Source organism: Toxorhynchites rutilus, chromosome 3 (assembly GCF_029784135.1).
Source record: "Toxorhynchites rutilus septentrionalis strain SRP chromosome 3, ASM2978413v1, whole genome shotgun sequence".
Taxonomy (NCBI): domain Eukaryota; kingdom Metazoa; phylum Arthropoda; class Insecta; order Diptera; family Culicidae; genus Toxorhynchites; species Toxorhynchites rutilus.
The window spans coordinates 271864362-271886197 of NC_073746.1; the positions used below are offsets into that span (position 1 = coordinate 271864362).

The 21836-nt window shown below is 41.6% G+C and overlaps 1 protein-coding gene across 1 annotated transcript; it reads left to right on the top strand.

Moving 5' to 3' along the window:
• The first annotated feature begins 636 nt into the window (after positions 1-636).
• LOC129778368 (beta-1,3-glucan-binding protein-like) lies at positions 637-5174 on the top strand. The gene is made up of 3 exons (XM_055785236.1): positions 637-971; positions 1067-1221; positions 4321-5174. The coding sequence occupies exons 1-3, from the start codon at positions 720-722 to the stop codon at positions 5102-5104; spliced, it is 1191 nt and encodes a 396-aa protein (XP_055641211.1). The 5' UTR covers positions 637-719; the 3' UTR covers positions 5105-5174.
• The last annotated feature ends 16662 nt before the right edge of the window (positions 5175-21836 follow it).

Consider the following 21836-nt stretch of genomic DNA (forward strand, 5'->3'; position numbering starts at 1 on the left):
GAAAAAGAAACGAATTCGTTTTGGGGGGAGTCACTTCAATATGCAATGAAATCCATTTGACGGGGAATGAAATGAAATAGTCGAGTCGTAGGGTGAAAAAGCAACTAAAAGCCCGAATGACTGTTGAGTCATGTTGACGGAGAAACTGTTGGAAGAAGCCAAAACTCATTTGCAATTGAATACGAAGGCGAATATCTTCACAGCCCCCAGACTATCCTCAGCTGAATATGATTTTGCCGAGCCCTGCACGCGACACATTCTAGAAACGGGTTCATTGTATCCGTAAAACAAGAAACAAGAAATTATTAGAACGCAAATCAAGTCGGCTAATGTGAAAATGGGTTAACCGAAGCAGTGTTCAGGAGAATCAATCTCTAGTTTCATATATTTGATTCAATATCTTATATCTCTGCATCATTCACGAAAAGCATCAGATAACATCCTTTTTTTCTATTCGTTTTGAACTCGCTAAATTCCACGAATTTCCATTATCAAAGTCTTCCCCTTATCATTGTCTCGTTTCTAATTGATATGCCACTCGAGGAACAAATGTATCTGTAAACATGATTCCCAACGCTGCGTTTGGCACCACTGACTCGACCATTTCTACTATGGTATTATAAAAACGTTTTTCTAGCCCACAACTTCAGTGCGGTGATCAACCTCCGCTAGTTCAGTTCGCGATCGATTAGTGAGTGCGTGAGGAAGTGTTTGATAGGATGATACTCTTATCACTGTTAGTGTTCACCATGATCGCCGGGTCGGCGTTCGGTGAAACCGATAGTCGAGGCACGTTTGATGTACCGTTAAGCCGTAACCGGCCCAACTGCGTCAAGTCACCAACGACGGCAAGTGGCAGTGCGATTCAGCGGGGGCGCAAGTTCTGCAGTGGCGAGCTTATCTTCGAGGATAATTTCGACTTCTTCGATTTCGAGATCTGGGACCACGAGAACACGCTTGCCGGCGGTGGGGTAAGAGAACTGGTTTTTTGTTTGTAGACTCATCTAATTGAACGGTGGTTGCCTGATATCATCATGCTGGGTAATTGTTTTATCCTTTATTGTAGAATTGGGAGTTCCAGTGGTACACGAATAACCGCTCTAACTCGTTTGTCGAGGATGGGAAGCTGTTCATCCGTCCGACGTTGACCGCCGATGAGTTTGGCGAAGGGTTTTTAACCTCTGGGACGATCAATTTGAACGGCAACCGGCCAATTGAGCAGTGAGTATCTCTGGGGGGTAGCTATAATATTTCATTAATTAGCTGATAGTTCGTGAGATAATCAAGATATCGTCAACAACAAATCTACCGATATAATCAATGATCATCATCAATAAACTTGTCGGGGTGAATCCAAGGTTTGCCGAGTTTCGTTTTAGAACATTACTCGATATTCGAGATGAACCATCACGATAATGTAAATTCAATCGCGTAACATCGCTACACTCACCGAATGGTATTTATAAACACATTGTTACAGCTGGGCTTCAGTTTACTTTTGAATTGATTACCAAGGCTCTGTTCAATATTTGTTGGAAAACGTGAAATAGCTTTCACGTGTAATAACAGATCGTGAGGTTTGAGATCTTAATTGTATATTCTCTCATCATCCGGATGAACAATTGGCTAGTTACAGTCTCAACCACTCATTTGCTACAAATAATGACATCAGACTAAACTAATTGTACCAATAATCTAAATTCTAGCTATTATAAAAGCTATTATTTGATGTGGGAAAGTATGAACGCTGACAGTATAAATGCATGATTTACAACTTATTATCTAATAACGAAATGAAAAATCAAAGTTGTTACTTAATCGTTTCGATGTTGGTTTCGTAGGAGTTGCGTGTTATTGTACTCCAATAGAACTACGAACGATGTCTTAAAGATATTTTAAGCTTTCGAAACATTCTTTTTAGATAATGGTATATACATCATTTTAAAGCTTAAACCTTTCAACTTTTTTCAAACATATTTTTGTCTTGATGTGTGTAGATTAGGGTGGCAGCGAAAATGGTCATGTTAAATTTCAAAAACGGACCATGTACATTTTTTTTATCGGGCCAAAAAATGACCTGTGCAAAGTTTCAGCTCAATTGGACATGATTTAGGGGTGCCTCAAAGCGCTCAAAGTTTTAATTTTTCGACCCTCGAAAATCTTCCAAGGGGGGAGTAAAGGAAATTTGGAAAATCGAAATTTTTTATTCGATGGCAAATAACTTAAAAGAGCATGAAACATCGAGATCTGGTATCATCTCGTGAAAAAAATTTTTTGGCCGAAAATCGACTTTTTGGGCCTTAGCCTGAGTGGCCAAAAAATCAAAACTTTGAGTGCTTTGAGGCACATCAAACAATGTCCGATTGAGCTGAAATTTTGCACAGGTCATTTTTTTGGGCCAATAAACAAAAAAAATGTCGGTTCTTGAAATTCGATAACTATTTTTTCCATACCTTCATTGCCTCTCAGGTCCCAAAAGGTCTATTTTCGGCAAAAAAAAATGTTTCGAGATGACACCAGATCTCGACGTTTCATGCATTTTCAAGTCATTTAGCATCGAAAAAAAAATTTCGATTTTCCAAATTTCCTTTACTCCTTGGAAGATTTTCGAGGATCGAAAAATCAAAACTTTGAGCGCTTTGAGGCACATGTGTCATCCATGTGTCCATGTCACCCCACACAACATGCAAAAATTGAAATGCAATTAATTTCATTCATTGTTATCAAACTTACAGTTTCGCTGCATCAAATTGTTCCTCTTCTGTAGGCGAACAGAACTTTACCACACAAAACACGAAAAGTTTGTTTAATGAGCAGGAAAAACCTTAAAACCACGATCGGAAAACTCACATTTTTTGACAATCAAAGTGCTTGTTGTGTTCATGCTACCGTTTCCTTCCACCTGTCTAATTTTACCAAAGTATTTTTAGGTTAGTTACATACGGTTCAATAATAGAAGAAAATGACATTACAAAAAATCCAAGTTGAGCCGTACTTTTTGCGATAAAGGGGTGGTCCAAATCACCCCATATGTCCAACTCACCCGGTGTTACCCTAGTGGTGGATGGAAGTCAAGTTGAATGAAGAGGCAGATTTGTTTTCATTCGTCACGTCAATCAGAATGACCATTTGCTAGAATTCCTGAGGCATTCTTCTTTTTATAATTTCGATTCCACCGTCTTGTTTGTGATAAAACCTTTGGTGTGCGTTCGACAGGTGCAAAAACCTTGCCAAAACATGAACTATCGAGCAAATTTATCAATGAACGCAAACTTAAATCTGTGGGGAACAACTCTTCGCGTGCCATGACTAGGTAAGATTTTTTTTTTCCATAAAGCTGTCCGAAAACCTCGTAAGTTTCACAGTCAACGAGCAAGCATTCTTGGTAGTTCACTAAACAGTAATTCTGGCAATATTCAATTGTTTTGCGATTCTCTCACCTGATGACTGCTTTATAAACAAACCGCTGCCAGGAAGTTCTTGTAGCGGTCACTGAGCGTGCCGCTGCAAAAAATACAACACGTGCTTTACACCTGAAATTCTGAAAAAGTGCACAGCAACGCATTTTTTATACTTAAGTGACATTCTACAGGAAGGATCTAATCACACTTTGCATACACATGTACATGTCGATCGGACGGTTTGACGAAAAGAATTCTATTTCGATGTATTTTTTTCTCTGCGTGGTTTTTTTGTGTCAATTTGGAGATAGATTCTAATTCCTTATTCTGTTTGTGAATCCCATAGAAGAGTGATATTCCTCTTCATTATCTACCAATTTGTATTTCCGTAATTAACTTTTTTGCCATCGCATTGCAGGTAATCTGTATATAATGTATATGACCTCATTATGTCGTAAAGCTATATGTGCACAGGGTCCGCCAATTCAGACGCGGGATATTAAATGTAAATAAAAAATACTAGTGTTGATCGAATGATTAGGTTATAGGTCTGTTAGAACAATTGATCGATTTAAAAATAATCAATAATGTTAGATGTATAAATAGGTTTACAGCATTTCAACAATAATGACAGAGAAAATATTTATGACATTTCTATGTAGAATAACAAGTCAGCTACAGTAATCGTTCGTTAACGGGGCCTACCTTTAACTGGACTGTTTTTTAACATGGCGTGCGTTGACTAACGTCAAATGTATCAACAATAGGCGTCATATTCAATTTGGAGTTTTGCTTTCGATGTTTTGCGGCTATGTTTTCGAGTGGAATTCGAAAATTTCCAGTCCTGTTAGTGAACGAGCTACACTCTTTAAAATATATACAGCACTGAACTGAAGCACCCTTTCTTTCCCGTTTCCAGATGCACCAACGGTGCCTTCTACGGATGCGAGCGCCAGGGAACGGAAACTCACATTCTGAACCCGGTGAAGAGTGCCCGCGTTCGTACGCTGCCCTCGTTCAACTTCAAGTACGGCCGGGCTGAGGTTCGAGCAAAGCTACCCACCGGCGATTGGTTGTGGCCTGCGATCTGGTTGCTGCCCAAGCGGAACGCGTACGGAACATGGCCGGCGTCGGGCGAGATCGATCTGATGGAAGGCCGCGGCAACGAGGATTTCACGGTGAACGATGTTCAAATTGGTACTGCCCAGGTGGGACAAACGCTACACTTCGGACCAAACCCCAGCAACAATGGGTGGAACACGGCGACGGGTACTAAGAATGCACCGGCCGGTGCGGAGTTCAATAAGGATTTCAATACATTCGGATTCACGTGGACACCGGATAACATGACCGTCACCGTGAATGGTGAAGCAACGCAGACCTTTGAGGCTGGAGAGGGATTTTGGAAGCGGGCTGGATTCGATAAAAGGAATTTGGAGAATCCGTGGCGATCTGCTACCAAGATGGCTCCATTTGATCAGGAATTTCACTTCATTTTTAACGTGGCGGTCGGAGGTGTCAATGGATATTTCCCGGATAGTGCGAAGAACCCAACCGCTAAGCCATGGCTGAACAGCTCGCCAAATGCAGCCACGAATTTCTGGGACGGACGCAGTAACTGGCTTCCTTCGTGGAACTTGGAGAAGAACGACGGAAAGGATGCGGCATTGCAGATTGACTACATCAAGGTGTGGGCTTTGTGAAGATTTCATCATATCATGTAGACGGGTTTGTTTGGTGGATGGACGAATAAAAGTTGACAACAACGAAAAACTTTCTTGTTGTATTCCTTCCTTCCTTGTTTGTATTAGGGAGGCTTTAAACTTTGCAATTTGTTGTATTCAAAAATTAAATCACGGTTCGGAGGTTTGTATCTTCAAGAATAATATAATTGATTGGGCATAGTTATTTAAAGAAATTGTTAGTGAACTCAGAAACAATACAATATTAAAAAGCTAATGAAAGCCGCATTTTACCCTGAAGGGGACATCCCAAACCCCAACTGTCCCCGTTTTACCGTCAATTCCAAATTCCCAATCGGGATTTATAAAGTTGTCTGACATCGTGGATAAAAGCTTCATTTTCATCAATGTTTCCGGTTTCATCAGAACCATTGTCACGGCAATGCTTCGTATAGAAAAACCTTATCTGCAGCAATTGATGCAAACATGACCCCTTCTTGAAATGATTATCGCTATTGATGTCTAATTTGAATAGAGAGGTCGTAGATATCACTGGGCCCGATCCTCGAATACACTTTGCGATGAAAACGAAATGAACGGCACACAATTGAACTACGTTTTACGAATCAGTGAAGCGTCAAAGATAACAATGGGTTTTCAGGTAGAATGACCACTGTTCAAATAAAAATTATTAATGGAAATTAACTTCTCCGTATCAAATTAGTTTTCAATGTGAATGGAAAATTTTGTTTTTTCATGTGGTAAAATAATCTCATACAAAAAATTTATCTGAAGATAATTTGACATTATAATGATAAGTTTTATTGGGAAACTAGTTTCGTATCCAGATGGCGACACCGTACTGTTGTCATCGCGGATACGCTTCATTTCGTTTTCATCGTGAAGTGTATTCGAGAATCAGGCCCACTATTTTACAGTGGAATTGTCGTACTCTTATTCATAAATAGCCAGTGTTCCAAGCTTTATGTAGAAAAATCGAATATATTGAAAGCATTTCGGAAACGTGGAACTAATGATAATTTTCAAGCGTATTGAGCCCTTGAGAATCATTTTAAAAATTTGATCAAAGGGAAACAAATTGCTTATTGGCGAAATTTTGTGGGAGCTTTGTCAAGCGCAACGTCAATAAAAAAGACGGGTGGGTAATGTCGGGGACATAACCGGAGTGACGTAGGACTATACAAAGGGGACAGCTTTTGTTAAATATATATTTTAAATATATTGTTTTATTTTCTTCTCCTACGTGAATACCTACCTATCTACCTGAAAAATGGATTAGTTTACTGTTTACTCTTTATTAATATGTTGATGGTTCTGAAAAGAACCTTTGGTGTTGTGTTTTTGTTATCACTCGATATTCCCATCTTGTTCGGTTAAACCTTCCTGTTTAGCTATTGCGTTTGCCACTCGTCACAGCTTTCACAGTTGGAAAATTTCTTCCCATCCAGCTTTGTGACATGTTGAACAGTAAATTACATTTAATGCGACGTGCCGGAGAAACACTTTGCCACTCACTGAAACTAATTGTTGCCTTGATGAGCGCCGAACTGAAGCTGCTCTGTTCTTGATGCGGGTTTTCTGATTGTCGTGAGCAGCTTTGCAAGCCAACTCGAGCACTCCGACGGCCGAAACTCTATAATCGCTGTTAGGTATACTGATGCTCCGGCACCAATCCGTTCGGCCTAGTTACCCTTGCGGAGCAATCAGTGAATGCGACCAACAGGGTACTGGAGACCTGCACGGTTCGAGTGAGACTTTGCCTTTCCCTTAACTTGTCCTCCTTTGTTACGTCCACGATGCCGATGCCGTACAACCACACGGGTTTACGGTTTGAAAGAAAATAAGATATTTTTTTGGGGTCCACGTGTTTTATACTCTAGCGGTACACACTCACAGGATAGAGACAAAAAAAAAATACATCCCACCCCCTCCCACTCCACTAATCCCACCCAAATCCTTTCCACTCCTTTCCTTCCTATCCTCCTGAGAAGGGCCTTTTTGTTTTTTGGCTTTGGAACACGCCTTTCGCTGGGTCACTTGTGCTTCGTTACTGCTTTGGTCCTCGGATCAGTAAATTTTTACTTTTCTTTACAGCATATATTAAACATCTTATGAAGCATAGGATCCCTTCCTACCTTCTTCTTTAACCGAGAGTCGAGCGGACAGGTCTGATGAGTGATTTTGTTGGTTTCCCTTTCGCCAGTCCCCTCTGGGCTGGTTTTATTGTGGCTCTTCACTGGGCTAGAGGCGAATGAACTGCAAAGTTTAAAGCCTCTTAAAAACAAAGAAAGAAGAAGAAAAATACATTCATTACGATTTGTTCGCTCGTTGGATTCACATGCAGGCTAAAAAGGGTCCTTTTCAGGATCACAAAATTATCTTCAATCTAAAGAGTTTATTGTTTTGTTATCACTCGATATCTCCATCTTGTTCGGCTAAACCTTCCTGTTTAGCGATTTTTTGCCACTCGCCACAGCTTTCACAGTTGGAAAATTTCTTCCCATCCAGCTTTGTGACATGTTGTACAGTAAATTACATTTAATGCGACGTGCCGAAGCGCCACTCAGTGTCGCATTGGAGGCGATTTTAACCTGTAATTGAACATTTGCGATGACAGTGGTACAGTGTCGACTTTCAATGTGGGGTCATAATTTGGATGTTTACAAAAATGTCCAACTAAATAAGTCGCATTACATGTCCGTCCAATTAGCTAAATGTCGAACTAATTGTAAATTACTGTACTTTCAATCTGGAAACAATTTAAGAATTGGTGAAAATTGAATAATCAGGAAAGTCCCCAACTATCAATAAACTCAGAACAACTGCCAAATTTACATACTCATCAGATCCTGGCAAACAAATTATGAAAAAATCAATTTGTGTTTTTTTATTATTTTGGATAATGTTTTAGAAAGCATTGATCTGTATTTCCTAAACTCTTTTTTGGAAGGTTTAATGGCCCTGAGAATCGCCTTGTTTTATGAAATGGTTCCAATTTAGAAAACTTAGTACTCGTGGTTTAAAGAAAAAACATTTCGAACGCCCTCGATGCCGCCTTGTTCTGAATTTGCCACCATAGCAGTTTGTATAAAGAACAAACTTTTTTCTTCTGCTACCTGCTGCCGTTTTGCGATTGCGTTTGCCACTCGCCACTCACTGCAACTGCCTGTTGTCTTGATGTCCACCGAACCGAATGTGTTCTGTTCCGAATGCGGGTTTTCTTATCGTCGCGAGCAGCTTTTCCAGCTAACTCGATCACTTCTGCGGCCGAAACTATATAACGCCGGCTAGGTGGACTGGTGCACTGGTACTAACGCGCTCGGCCTAGCTACCCTTGCGGGGAACTCCAGATCAACACGGTTCGAGCGGGATTTTGCCTTTCCCTTCACTTTTCCTCCTTTACCATGTCCAGACATGGCTGCTTGGGTTGGTTTGTTGATGTGTTGTGATGCGAACCGGTGTGGTATACGGTTTGAATGAGAATGATCGTTACGGCAGAGGAGCGGGGATTTTTAAGCTGATTGGCTGGCTCGAGAATTACGCATGTGTGAGACTGCGACCAATGTTTCGTTCATTTTTTTCTTTTTCCTTTCCAATCGTGCTTCATTCTATTTCGCTGCTGCTCTGGTTGCCCGTTTTGGTCGGTACGATTTGAGGAACACAAAATGGACCAATCAAAAATGGGCACATAGGGCATTTTGACAATGCTTGATATTTCACAATTATTCAATTATTTATCTCATGAAAAATGAAATGTTATTCGTTATGATAGATGCGTAGATATATTTCCTATCAATTGATGCACAAATCTTTGCGATCTATTGAGAAATGCTCGAGTTGTAAGCGTTCCAAATCTTCAGTGCCTAGATTTCCATTTCACCCCCTATATCTTCCGGTTAGACGTAGTCCTACGTCAAAAATTATGGAAAGTGGCTCGAACATGAGAAATCGTTCATCGTCTATTGAGAGCGAAGTATATTAACATCGATTGTTTTTAAATTTTGCACGAATGGTATGTCCCGATTCCGCTTCCGTGCGAAATTTTTCTCGAGATATTCCACACGATAGGTGAGATCTTGATTCCGCCTCTTTGATGGTAGAATCCTCTCTTGCTCTCCTTTCTTGTAACAATTCTGTTCCAGGGTCGGATAGAATTGATTTCAACTAGCTGAAAAACCTCCCTGATGTGGGGAAACATAGCGTTTTGAATTTATTCAAAATTTATTCAAATTATTTAATCAGTTTCTGCAGCCTAATATTGCTCCGGATGATTGGAGACAAGTACGAGGTTGGTAAATGACTGGACTAAGCGTACCATCGGTACTTCGCGTACCTGCAGGCATAAAATAGACCCCATTCGTGGTCCTTAGCTTCCTGTCCAGTAACTCCTATCCCTACCTCCCCGTGGTGCCAGCTGGGGTACGAGTAACCATAGTGAAGATCGGGTAACCAACCCCGGTGGGATCTTGGTAGTATGCTGACAGGGAAGGGGGCATATCCGAGCGTCTGTTCACTATGGCGAGACAGGGGGTTGGTGCAGGCCCTGCAAGCCATCCGTAAAAATAAAACGCACAGGAAAATTCACAAAGAAATTCGAGCGCAGCTAGAGCGTGAATACGATCGCTGCCCAAAACACGACATCAAAATAGTCATCGGTGATTTGAACGCTCAGGTCGGCCAGGAGGAGGAATTGCTGCTGCAACATATTCGCAGCGTCTTGAAGCTGCGTTACCGGGGGTAGACGAACTGGATGCTGTTCCCCTCGATGAATGCTGGAACTCCTTAAAATCAGCACAGCAGAGATCGTCATCGGGTATGAACAACGAGGACAACGGAACGAATGGTTTGACGACGAGTGCCGAGCGCTCCTGAACGAGAAAGATGCAGCACGCGCAGCCATGCTGCAACGAGCGACTCGACAAAACGTGGAACGATACAGACTGAAACGAAGGCAGCAAACACATCTCTTTCGCGAAAAAAAGCGCCGCCTGGAAGAGAAAGAGTGTGAGGAGATGGAGCTCCTTTATCGTTCTCGAGAATCGCGGAAGTTCTTCAAGAAACTAAACGCCTCGCACAAAGGCTTTGTGCCGCGGGCCGAAATGTGCAGAAACAAGGAAGGAGGTATCTTGACGATCGAACGCGAGGTGATCGAAAGGTGGAGGCAGCACTACGATGAACACCTGAACAGCGCGCAGACAGGAGACCTAGACGGCGTTGAGGAGGACTACACCGGTGCAATGAACAACGACGACGTACCACCCCCGACGATGGGTGAAGTTAAGGAGGCCATTAATCAGCTCAAGAACCACAGAGCAGCTGGTAAGGATGGCCTCGTAGCGGAGCTCTTCAAGGGAGGGACGAGAAAACTTGTAGAGTGTATGCACCGGTTGATAGTCAGGATCTGGGACACAGAACAGCTACCGGAGGAGTGGAAGGACGGGGTAATCTGTCCCATCTATAAAAAAAGGCGACAAGTTGGATTGTGGGAACTATCGTGCCATCACAATCCTGAATGGTGCCTACAAAATTTTGTCTCAGATCCTCTTCCGCCGCCTATCGCCAATAGTAAGTAGATTTGTGGGAAGTTATCAGGCCGGATTCATGCCCGGTTGCTCGACGACGGACCAGACGGATTTTACACTGCGGCAGATCCTCCAAAAGTGCCGCGAGTATCAGGTCCCTACACACCACATCTTCGTCGACTTCAAGGCCGCATATGATACAATCGACCGACGACAGCTATGGAGGATCATGGACGAACACGGCTTTCCCCGAAAGCTGACAAGACTGATTCAGGCAACGATGAACGGTGTGCGGTGCAGTGTGCGGATCTCAGGTGAGCTGTCGGAATCATTTGAGACTCACAGGGGACTTCGACAAGGCGATGGAATCTCCTGTCTGCTCTTCAACGTGGCGCTGGAAGGTGTTATGCGGAGAGCGGGCTTCAACATGCGGGGCACGATTTTCAACAAGTCTAGTCAGTTTATCTGCTTCGCCGACGACGTGGACATAATCGGAAGAACACATGCGACGGTAGCCGACTGAAACACGAAGCAGGGCTGATTGGGCTTGGGATCAATGCGTCTAAGACTAAATACATGCTAGCAGGAGGGACTGATCGCAACAGAGTTCTTCTTGGTAGTAGTGTTGTGATCGACGGCGACGAGTTCGAGGTGGTAGAGGAATTTGTCTACCTTGGCTCGTTGATAACAACTGACAACAACAACAGCCGTGAAATTCGAAGACGCATTGTCAATGGAAGTCGAGCCTACTATGGGCTCCGCAAATCCTTGAGGTCCAACAAACTCCGACCCCGTACGAAGTGTACCATGTACAAATCCCTAATTCGACCGGTTGTTCTCTATGGGCACGAAGCATGGACGATGCTTGAAGAGGACTCACAAGCGCTTGGAGTTTTCGAACGCCGAGTGCTCAGAACAATATACGGTGGTGTACAGGAAAGCGGAGTATGGAGAAGGAGAATGAACCACGAACTGGTGCAACTCTACGGCGAACCCAGCATTCGGAAAGTCGCCAAGGCTGGACGAGTGCGATGGGCAGGGCATGTTGCAAGATTGCCGGACAGCAGCCCTGCAAAGATGGTGTTCGCATCGAATCCGGTAGGAACAAGAAGGAGAGGAGCCCAGCGAGCGAGGTGGTTGGACCAGGTGGAGCAGGACTTGGCAAGAATCGGTGCAGCCGGGAGTTGGAGAACTGCAGCCATGGATCGGGATTATTGGCGAAAAATTGTGAAGAAGATCTAATCTCTCAATGGGATGTAGTATCATTATAAATAAATAAATAAAACGAGTATGAGCTATTCAGAAGCTCGGAAAACCCGCGTCCGACTTCAATTCGTACCGCCCAATAGCGATGCTGTCCTGAATACGGAAATTGTTGGAGAAAATGATCTTGTTTCTCCTTGATCGATGGGATGAAACAGAAAAGCCTACTTTCAGATACATAATATGGATTCCGCAGGGGCAAGCGGACGAATGATTGTCTTGCGTTGCTTCTTAAGATCCCTTCAATTTGTTATCTCTTCGGTTTCTCATCCGGTGTAAGGTTATGAACCTATTGGTGATTGGTAATTTTGAGCAGACGATCGAGCTAAATTTTCACTCTGGATTCATGAGTTCATATCATGCATTCATCTCCTTGCAGGTTGTTCCTTCTTCGTATATTTGCTTCCGAGTTTATTCTCCTGACTAGAAGAATAAACAGCAGCAGGAGAACCATGGAATTCCAGACTATCATCGATCGGACATCGTTCCAACGATAAGTATTTGTAGTGAGCGGGAATGATTGAGCATCATTTTACTAAAATCTCTACCAACGTGGTAACCTAATTTTTGTAGATGATGATGGTTGTATTTCTCAGCACATGTAGTGGCTTCTCACGATTCTTGATTGCCAATGGATACAAGATTTCGCTCAAAACCGAACCGGAAAACATTTGCCAGAACTACAAGACTCATACTGTGATATGATTCCATACAGCCCAGCATATCAGAAGCATATTCCACGACAGACAGTATTGTTGTTTTGAACACCACCGGAACACCGGTTGGGCTCGCAGAACGTTTGTTTCCGGTTGAAAAGAGGGCGTTTGTTTTCGGTTGAAATTTTGCAATGTGAAAGACAGAAAGCGTCCGGGTCAACCAAAAAAGTTCTAAGACGAAGAATTAGAGACATTACTCGATCAAGATTCGTGTCAAACGCACGTAAACATAGCTTGTAGAATCATTGGGAGAAGCTCGACAAGCTATTTATAAACGACTCAAAATCGCAGGATACGTCCAAGAAAATTAAATTCCATGGTATTGAAGGCGAAACGGCGATTTTACACGTCCAAAATGTTGCTTGAACGATACTAAAGGAAGTCTTCTTTCGCATCCAATCGTTACCGGGCACGAAAAATGGATTCATTACGACAATACAAAACACAAAAAGATCGTATGTAAAACTTGCCCAACAGAAACATCAATGATGAAGCCGAATATCCACGGTGCCAAAGTATGTAAATGCTTTGTATTTAGTGGGATCAAAAGTGATCCACTATGAGCAGCCAGAAGCTGGTCAAACGATCAATGGAGATGTCTATAAGGTAACACTATTGCCGGAAAACGTCCAGATTATGTAACCAAACACGAGTCGATAATATTCCATCATTACAACGCTCGGTCTCATGTTGTTGTTCGAGTTAACAACTATTTGTTAAACAGCAGATGCGAAATTCTGGTTCACTCGTCTTACAGTCTGGAACTTGTCCCATTCGACTACCAATTGTTTCGATCGATGCAGAACATTTTGAGTGGAATACGCTTTACTTCAGAATAGAACTCGGTGGATTCATTCTTGGCTTCAAATGTTGAACGCTTTTTTCGCGACGGAATCTGTTAATTACCAGAAATATGAGGAAAAGTAGCGGCTACCGACACAAAACATTTAAGTCGTTATTTACCACATATTGCCCCCAAACATCAAAGTAATATCGTTGCGAGTTAATCACTGAGATTAAACAAACTTACCTATCCTGGAATATGTGAACAGTCGTCCAAACTGATGATTTGTCCAACATATCAGATTGAATAAACTAAATTTCACCAGAAATTACTTAGATACGATGCAGACAGAACTACGGTCGAATGGCTATCGAGAAAGCGATTTCTGTTTTTATTTATAGTTTGACATGCGGCCGCTCTACTGAAGTTCAGGGTTACTCAAAAGTCATGAAATCCATCTAACATAAGGTGACTATCAATACGGAAGCTATAGTCAATAGTTATACTACCGAACAAGCAGGTGTCGGAAACGTGGAACTATTGATAATTTTCAAGCGCATTGAATCTTTGAGAAACATTTTAAAAATTTGAAAAAACACTACCACTACCGTTACATTTATTGAAGCGAAATTTTGATTGATAATGTCACTGATAACGGCTCGTTTAGTGGTGAGACTCGGAGGTATTTTATTTATAAGATGGGTTTGATTGATGTCCAAATTACGGCGCTGAATGCTAACGAGCGAGGGTTATTTTATGTGAGAGAATTGAATGATTTTTTCTAAACCAGTTTCTTGGAGCAAGAAGCGAAGACACCCAGCGATTGATGAGCATAATCAGCATTAGTGAAACGCTACGATGGAGGGTCGAAGCCATGGTTGAGGTTACAAGAAAGATGTTGGAAGTACGTATTTGGCACACACACTCAGCCAAATGCGATTGAATATTCCTTCCACTTCGCTAAATCTTTGGCAACCCATAAAAACAACAAAAATGGTAATATTTGCAAGTATCAAGAATCGTGCTTCATGTTGTTTAGTGTTACTTAGTGGTATCGCACCAATAGACATCTTCTGTGCATCACCCACCAAACGTGCAACCAGAACCAAACAAGCGTTCCATAGAGAACGCACATGAAAAATAATACATCGCGAGAATGACCGTTTCTCGAATTCATGGTCAAAATCGTTAGCAAAGCTAGGAGATAGTTGCATTGGAACGCGGTCGATGCGCACGAGAGCAAATGGCGGCTTGAAGCGACTTGAACCCTTCTTTGCATGATTGTTTTTTTATTGGTGAAATAAACCATTGTCCAGACACGATCAACAAGTGAACATGTTCTTTTATAAAATTTTTGGGCATTCAATGTTATGATTAAAATTTTCACCATCATGCAAAGTTAATATACAAGTTATGGAACCATCTGCACAACTGGCTGCTATCAAAGAACGGCAATATTGTTAGATGCTCTCAACGCACTCAAGACAACGATCACGAGATAAACCGAAGATTGCAGATAACCAACAACAATCTAAGTGGCAGCGATAAGGATCCCAACGACGCAAGCAGGAATGAGAGATCCTAAACAAAGTCATAAAAAAGGAATCAAGACAACACACCAATAACGAAGCAGAAATACAAACAGCGATAAGAATACAAGGTCGTAGGAAAGTGAAACTACAAATGATGAACAACGCGGGAGACGGCGTGGCAAAAGATGTAAAGGCTTCTTGCTTGTAACAACTCTGTAAATAAATTAGTCTTAAGTCAGATGTCTTAGAGTTTAGTTCATTATTCCGAAAGCCCGAATAGGGTCTTTAACTTACATACAGCTATAATCATTTTGTTCTCTTCTCAATACAAACTCCTTTGTTGGTATTAGGTTGTCAAAAAAGTCCTGCGGTATTTTTTTCGAATTTTCATTTGTTCATAAAATTAGTTACAATCATCTGTTTTAAGTCAAATATGCGCCGTTTTGTTCGATGACTTGTTCCCAACGAGATGCCAACTTCATAATACCCCTGTTATAGAAGCTCGCTTCCTTATTGGCAAAAAACTCGGATAGCCAATTTTCACAGGCCTCTTTTGTGGCTAACTTCTGACTACCTAGCTCTTTCGCCATGGACAAAAACAGGTGGTAGTCACTTGGTGCAAGGTCCGGACTATACGGCGGATGCAAAAGAACCTCCCATCCGAGCTCCCGGAGCTTCTGGCGCGTCACCAAAGAAGTGTGTGGCCTGGCGTTGTCCTGATGGAAGACAATGCGGCCTCTGTTTATCAAAGATGGCCTCTTCTTCATGAGTGCTACCTTCAAGCGGTCCAGTTGTTGGCAGTACAGGTCCGAATTGAGCGTTTGGTCATAGGGAAGCAGCTCATAATAGATTATTCCTTGACAATCCCACCAAACACACAGCAGAACCTTCCTGGCCGTTAATGAGGGCTTGGCCACCGTCTGAGCCGCTTCAGCGGGCTTCGACCACGACCGTTTGCGCTTCACGTTGTCGTAAGTGACCCACTTTTCATCGCCAGTCACCATCCGCTTCAGAAACGGGTCGATTTTGTTGCGATTCAGCAGCGATTCACATGCATCGATACGGTCAAAGATGTTTTTTTTGCGTCAACGTGTGTGGCACCCATACATCGAGCTTCTTTGTGAATCCAAGCTTCTTCAAATGGTTAATAACGGTTTGATGACTTATCCCCAGCTCTTGGCCGATGCTACGGCTGCTACTATGCCGGTCTTTCTCGGCTAATTCAGCGATTTTGTCGCAATTTTCGACGACAGGCCTTCCGGAGCGTGGCGCATCTTCGACGACCTCTACACCAGAACGAAAACGTTGAAACCATCGTTGTGCGGTGGAAATGGAAACTGTATCGGGTCCATAAACTGCACAAATTTTATTGGCAGCTTGAGATGCATTTTTGCCTTTGTCATAGTAGTACTGTAAAAAGTACTGTCGGATTTTCTCTTTATTTTGCTCCATATTTGCGACACTATAACTCACGAACGACTTAACCAAACAAAACACTGTCAAGGACTGTATTATAGCGCGCAAAAATACCTTTCCAACAAGCTATAGTATGACTCGATACAATGAATACAACTAGAACTACGCGCTTACAACGACACCTCGTGGAAATACCGCAGGAATTTTTTGATAGCCTAATATTATTGGCCTCGAAGAGTCGATTGATTGGTGAGGTGCCGTTGCAGTTGTATTGGGTAGATGTCATCCTTAGTTGAGATGGTTTTGCAACTAAAACGCGAAACTAAATCACCCATAGCATTCCATCTGTTACGGACCCAGCTTAGATACCAGGGCCGGACACAAAACAATAAATGAACATAAAACGCAACGAGCGTAAATGACCAATTAAGCCGGTGGGAAGAAACCCAGTTGTTTCCTTTCTTGCGATTTGTTCGTACAGCTTCAGACAAGCGGCGCATGACTATGACGCATGCGAAAGTAGGATCAGGAAATGAAATAAAACGCTTAGCGAAGAATCAGAAATAATCTTTTATTGCCGGCAATTAGATAAGACCGAAGGCGAGAGCGCTGCATGGGCCAGCCGAGAGGTCATAATTGAGGGGCTTAGAATGAAAGGGATGTAAGTGATTTAATCGATTTCTCTACATCGACTCTCTCTTTTGGTCATAATTTAGCTGCAAACTCATTCCCAGCTGTAATTCTGAACCTCATCTATCGAATTTTATAGCAAACTCAAATCGGAACGTTTTTGCAGTTGAGTTATTAATCAAAGAAAAACTTGACGAAGAGAAATCGATCAAGTCACTTACACCTCTTGCATCAATTATATTTGCGTAGGTCTATCCTAATCGCATGAGTGCGAAAGTTAGAGTGCGAGCGCAGATAGGGCGCCAGGCGAAGGAGCAAATATTTATTGATGGGTTCGCCCCTTATCGCGCATGGAAAAAGTGGGAAGGGGGAGAAGGAAACTAAAATGTTTATTTAGGATCCCACGCGTGTAGCATAGTGGAGATTGAAACGGAGAAATGTAGATTAGATGTTCTTGCTGCAATGAGAAAATAGTAGGTAGTGAAATCTTTATTGAACCTCCTTTAGCGAGAGCGACGGATGGAATAGGAGTAGAACCGCACAGATAAGCGGATAGAATTTCATGGCAGGCAGATAACCAGAGGCGGTCTCCGTTATCTCAATAGGAAAGGGAGATCTTTTTGTGAATTTCATGTATATATACTCGGGATTCTAACCTAGCAATTCAGTTCAATTCGTTCAATATAGACAATATAGATGTATAGACCTTTGGATCCAAGTTCAATTGCTAAAAAGCATGCAGTAGGCAAAGCCACTGTTCGATAAATTCAAATAAGCAATAAATTAAAAATTCAAGACGAATTCATTCAAGTGTATAGTCCGAAATTTTCCAAGCGTTGGTAACCAGGCGCCAAGTATGGAAAAGTTCATTTGCTCATTTCTCCACACCTAATCACTTTTGTATCTGTTTGGAATAATCATGGCGAAAAGAATGCAGCAAGCACTTGTGAGATTGCACGATGAATCATTTTTCATTCTCCGACCATCTTCATTCGGGACTGAGAGTGAACATAACAAAACAAAGAGGGGAAAACAACATTCAATGAATGAATACTCCTTTGGAAGGATCGCACGAAACAAAGTAACGAGTGAGTCAAAATAGACTCAATCTGCATGTATGTATGATTTAATTTTCTCTTGTACTCTTTTCCTTGTCAGCATTCAAGTGTACATGAATCTACCTTCCCGCTCACCAATAACTTGCGTTAATATGGTCTTTTGCGTTGGCTTAGTTCGTTTCATACTAGAAACAAAAAATGTCTTTGCAATAGTGCACAGGAAACAACTCGATCATAACTATCTACCTATATTTTACTGCCGCGATCGAGGGTTCAATGATTGCTATTTGAGTGAAAAACGAATGATTTTACAGAGACACCCGCTGGCTCAAGAAAAAGTTTCCAACGAGAATGAGCTTTGCGAAGATGATAGGTGAATGTTTTCTGTCTCAAATAAAGTGAGGCATAAACGGAGAATAGAAGGGTGAGTTTTATCTGTGAATGAGTGTTGTTGAACGAATTTCGATGCGATTTTGCCCATACCTGCCAGGCGCCACGCTCCCAAAGGTAAAAAAAACAAGTAAAATCCCTATCCGAAAAGCAGACCATTTACTTCGCATCGGCGGACCATTCTGGAGCTGTCTGATACCGAAGAGTTAGTGGCTGCCGTAATCGAGATTTACTTGAACTAGGGGCTTGGTCCAGAAGTGAAGAAAGATTGCATAAATCCAAGGAATTAGTTTTCCTGGTTTTCATCATCAGAAGAACCATTATCCTTGAGAGTCGGCGATTCGATAGGCATACAAATCGTCGAAATCCGTTCGTAGCACAAATAGTTATTAACGATAACTTTATGTCATAAAAACATGACCTGTTTTCTGATTTTCTGATGAAAGACGTAGTCCTACGTCAAAAATACAAAATTCGCTTATTGGTTTCCTTGTCCCAGAATTGGAGCGAAATGGGCCAGAATGTAAGAATTTTGAACAGCGAGAAATATGTTATCAACTTATTTATTCGTTATAGTGGCAGTCTAGGTGGCGTGAAAGCATTATTTGTTCTACATTGGAAGGGGTTAACTTCAAGATAGACAAGACACGTTTTCACACATTCACGTTAACATTCTGATTTTTCTATCCCTCCAATAATGAAATCAGTCTGATTCGATTAGTAGAGTAAAGTTTTATGCTGAATGCAGCTGTAAGAAGAAAAAGGTATATCTGGTAGTTGGATAGGGGTGGAGATGATTAAATTTATCTGGATCCATCTCCTGCTCAATCTCTTGGGTGGCTGCTCTCTGCTGTAGCAGAAGCTGAGAAGAAAGAACTTTATACATACTGCGTAATGCATTCTACTCGTTATTAACTCTTTCGCATTGGAAAAAACTTGTTTTCGTTAATTTCTGATTGAAAAACTGCTAGATGCTCATCTCGGCAGCCATCATCAATCCCGGTTCCATGGGTTTGAGAATTACACTGATGGAGACACACGCGCGTGTTAGTATGTAGTTTGCATCCTCGCTGGGGAATTTTTGTTTAATCAAGCTCCGCGGTGACACATCCCCCCACAATTCATGCTTGAGATATAGTTTCATCATGAACAGAAATGGTGACCTACGGGACTTATGAATTTTCATAGATTGAGCACAGCGTACAACTTTTTCTCTGCCATTCGCGAGGATTGTTCGTTCCCAGGTTGGTTGATTATACTTCTCCATAAGTGAACGAATAAATACTAAAATTTTACTTTCAACGGTCTCAGGTGATTGTGTCCAATGTTGTTTGCTGCACAGCTCGTTTTCTCTAGTGGAAATAGGTTTCTCATTTTGAATATGCAGAAAAGTTTGTCTTGATTAAAAATCTCAACCAATTGGGAACTTGTGATAATTTCTAGTTTGGAACGCAGGACCATTCCAGCTTATTTTTAGAACAGTTCAATGTATGTTTCGTGTATAACAACTTGTTGCTTCTTCGCGGTTATGTCTCAACGAACGAGAGTACGAACCTCGGCGCCGGACAGCCAATAGCCAATACGATCCCTTTTTCGGAACGCGTCATTTTTCACCGCTTACAAATACAATTCGTCTCGGCTAGCGTTGGGATTTTATTGAAAAACTTTTCCAATAAACTTCAGAATCGATAAATCGTGATTAGCGCTGGGTGGGGAAGGATATGTAGCGGAAGGGCGATCGGAGAGATGGAATGGGGTGAAAAACTATAGATTCCAACAAAAGTCGAAAATAAAAACACTCGATTCCACGTATTATGTGCAGGGGGGAACTATCGGCTGGTGTAATATGAGATATGATGTCTGGCGAGAAAAGTTTCGGCCAAGTGTTTGTCAGTGCCAACCTCGATGTTTTTTGGCCCGGAAACGAACGGAGAAAAGATATATTCTTTGTTTCAGACTGAACAACATGGGTGAAAGGATACATAAAAAATAGAGGGAGGACGGTTGTGCAATGGAAAGTTATTTTTTCTGCAAAATCAGCACCAGTTTTACATTTTATTTCAGTCAAATTTTCCTGTAAAACCCCCATATATTTCAGTAACTTGAATTTAGTGCTCCCATGGCCATTCATCACGTCTATCGGCAGCTTGTGTAGGGCTCGTAAACGTATTTGTGGGGGATAACAACAGGAACGGCGTATTTTGATTAGATTTATTGGATGCTGCTCCCTTTGTACCGAGCTGTAAATTAGTTCGTATAATGCAAGCATTTACTTCAATTTCCATCGTTAATCCTTCTTTGTAGCAAGTCATGGTGATTTTATTTTTACTTACACGAAAGGAAGCGTAAGTTCCCACAGGTTGTAATCGGGCAATGAGTTTGCCATTTATGTTTGGATGACGAAGCGGAAGTAAACAGAACGATAAGTGTCTTGGAGGAATCGCTACGGTTATTTATTGTAGATTGTGCCCTGGCAACGAGAACGACATCTGTTTGTTCATTTTTAATTGATCGTAAGATTTACTGTTTATTCAAATTCACTGAGATTTACGTCACAAACACGTTGAATAATGAGTACCTTCGGGGGTGGGTGCATGTTGTGTGTTGGAGCAGTGCTGGTTGTGTTTAAATTCCGCGATTGCTCTAATAACATTCAAAACCCCATCTAGGGTTATTCGAGATGACGGATTTAATAGTGTTGTCGAGCTACAATAAATCGTTTTAAATCTTTAATTATGTATGTATAACTGTTCGGCTGAAAAGTTTATAAAAGTCGCTGGGGGCCAGATCTGGAGAATACGGTGAAATGCGGAAGCAAATCGAAGCCCAATTCATGCAATTTTGCCATTCGTTAACATTGATTTGTGATTTTTCCATTTTTTTCACAATAACAAAAGTTGCTTCACTCTCAACGCTGTAACTCACGAACCAATCGACCGATTGCTGTCAAATTTGGACACGTATCCATTGAAAGATGGTGCTTTGTGATAGTCAAGTAGATTTTTGCAAGATGTGCCATCTAGACGTCAACCTTATGAACTTTTCAGCCGAACTGTTATCTGTGTTACTCGTGTAAAATATTCACAATTCTGTAGAAACTATGAATCAAAGCTGTACATATTTGGTTGATGGCTTTTGTGTTTTATTTCACAAATTAAAAATAAGGGTAAATGTCTATCTGTTTTGTTAGATACAATGAATGATGTCGGATTGAATTAGAATCACGAAATAAATTAGGCGTTAAGCGAATTAGTCACATTCAGGACATTGTCTTGCAGTCCGAATTATGAATCGATCAAAATCAAAAATTCCTCACCAATGGTTTCACTTTCTGGGTTTAATTTTCCAAATACATGCAGAAGTTCAGCAGACCGCGGATTCAGGTACATTTTTCGTATATTGAGCACAAATATGGATTTAG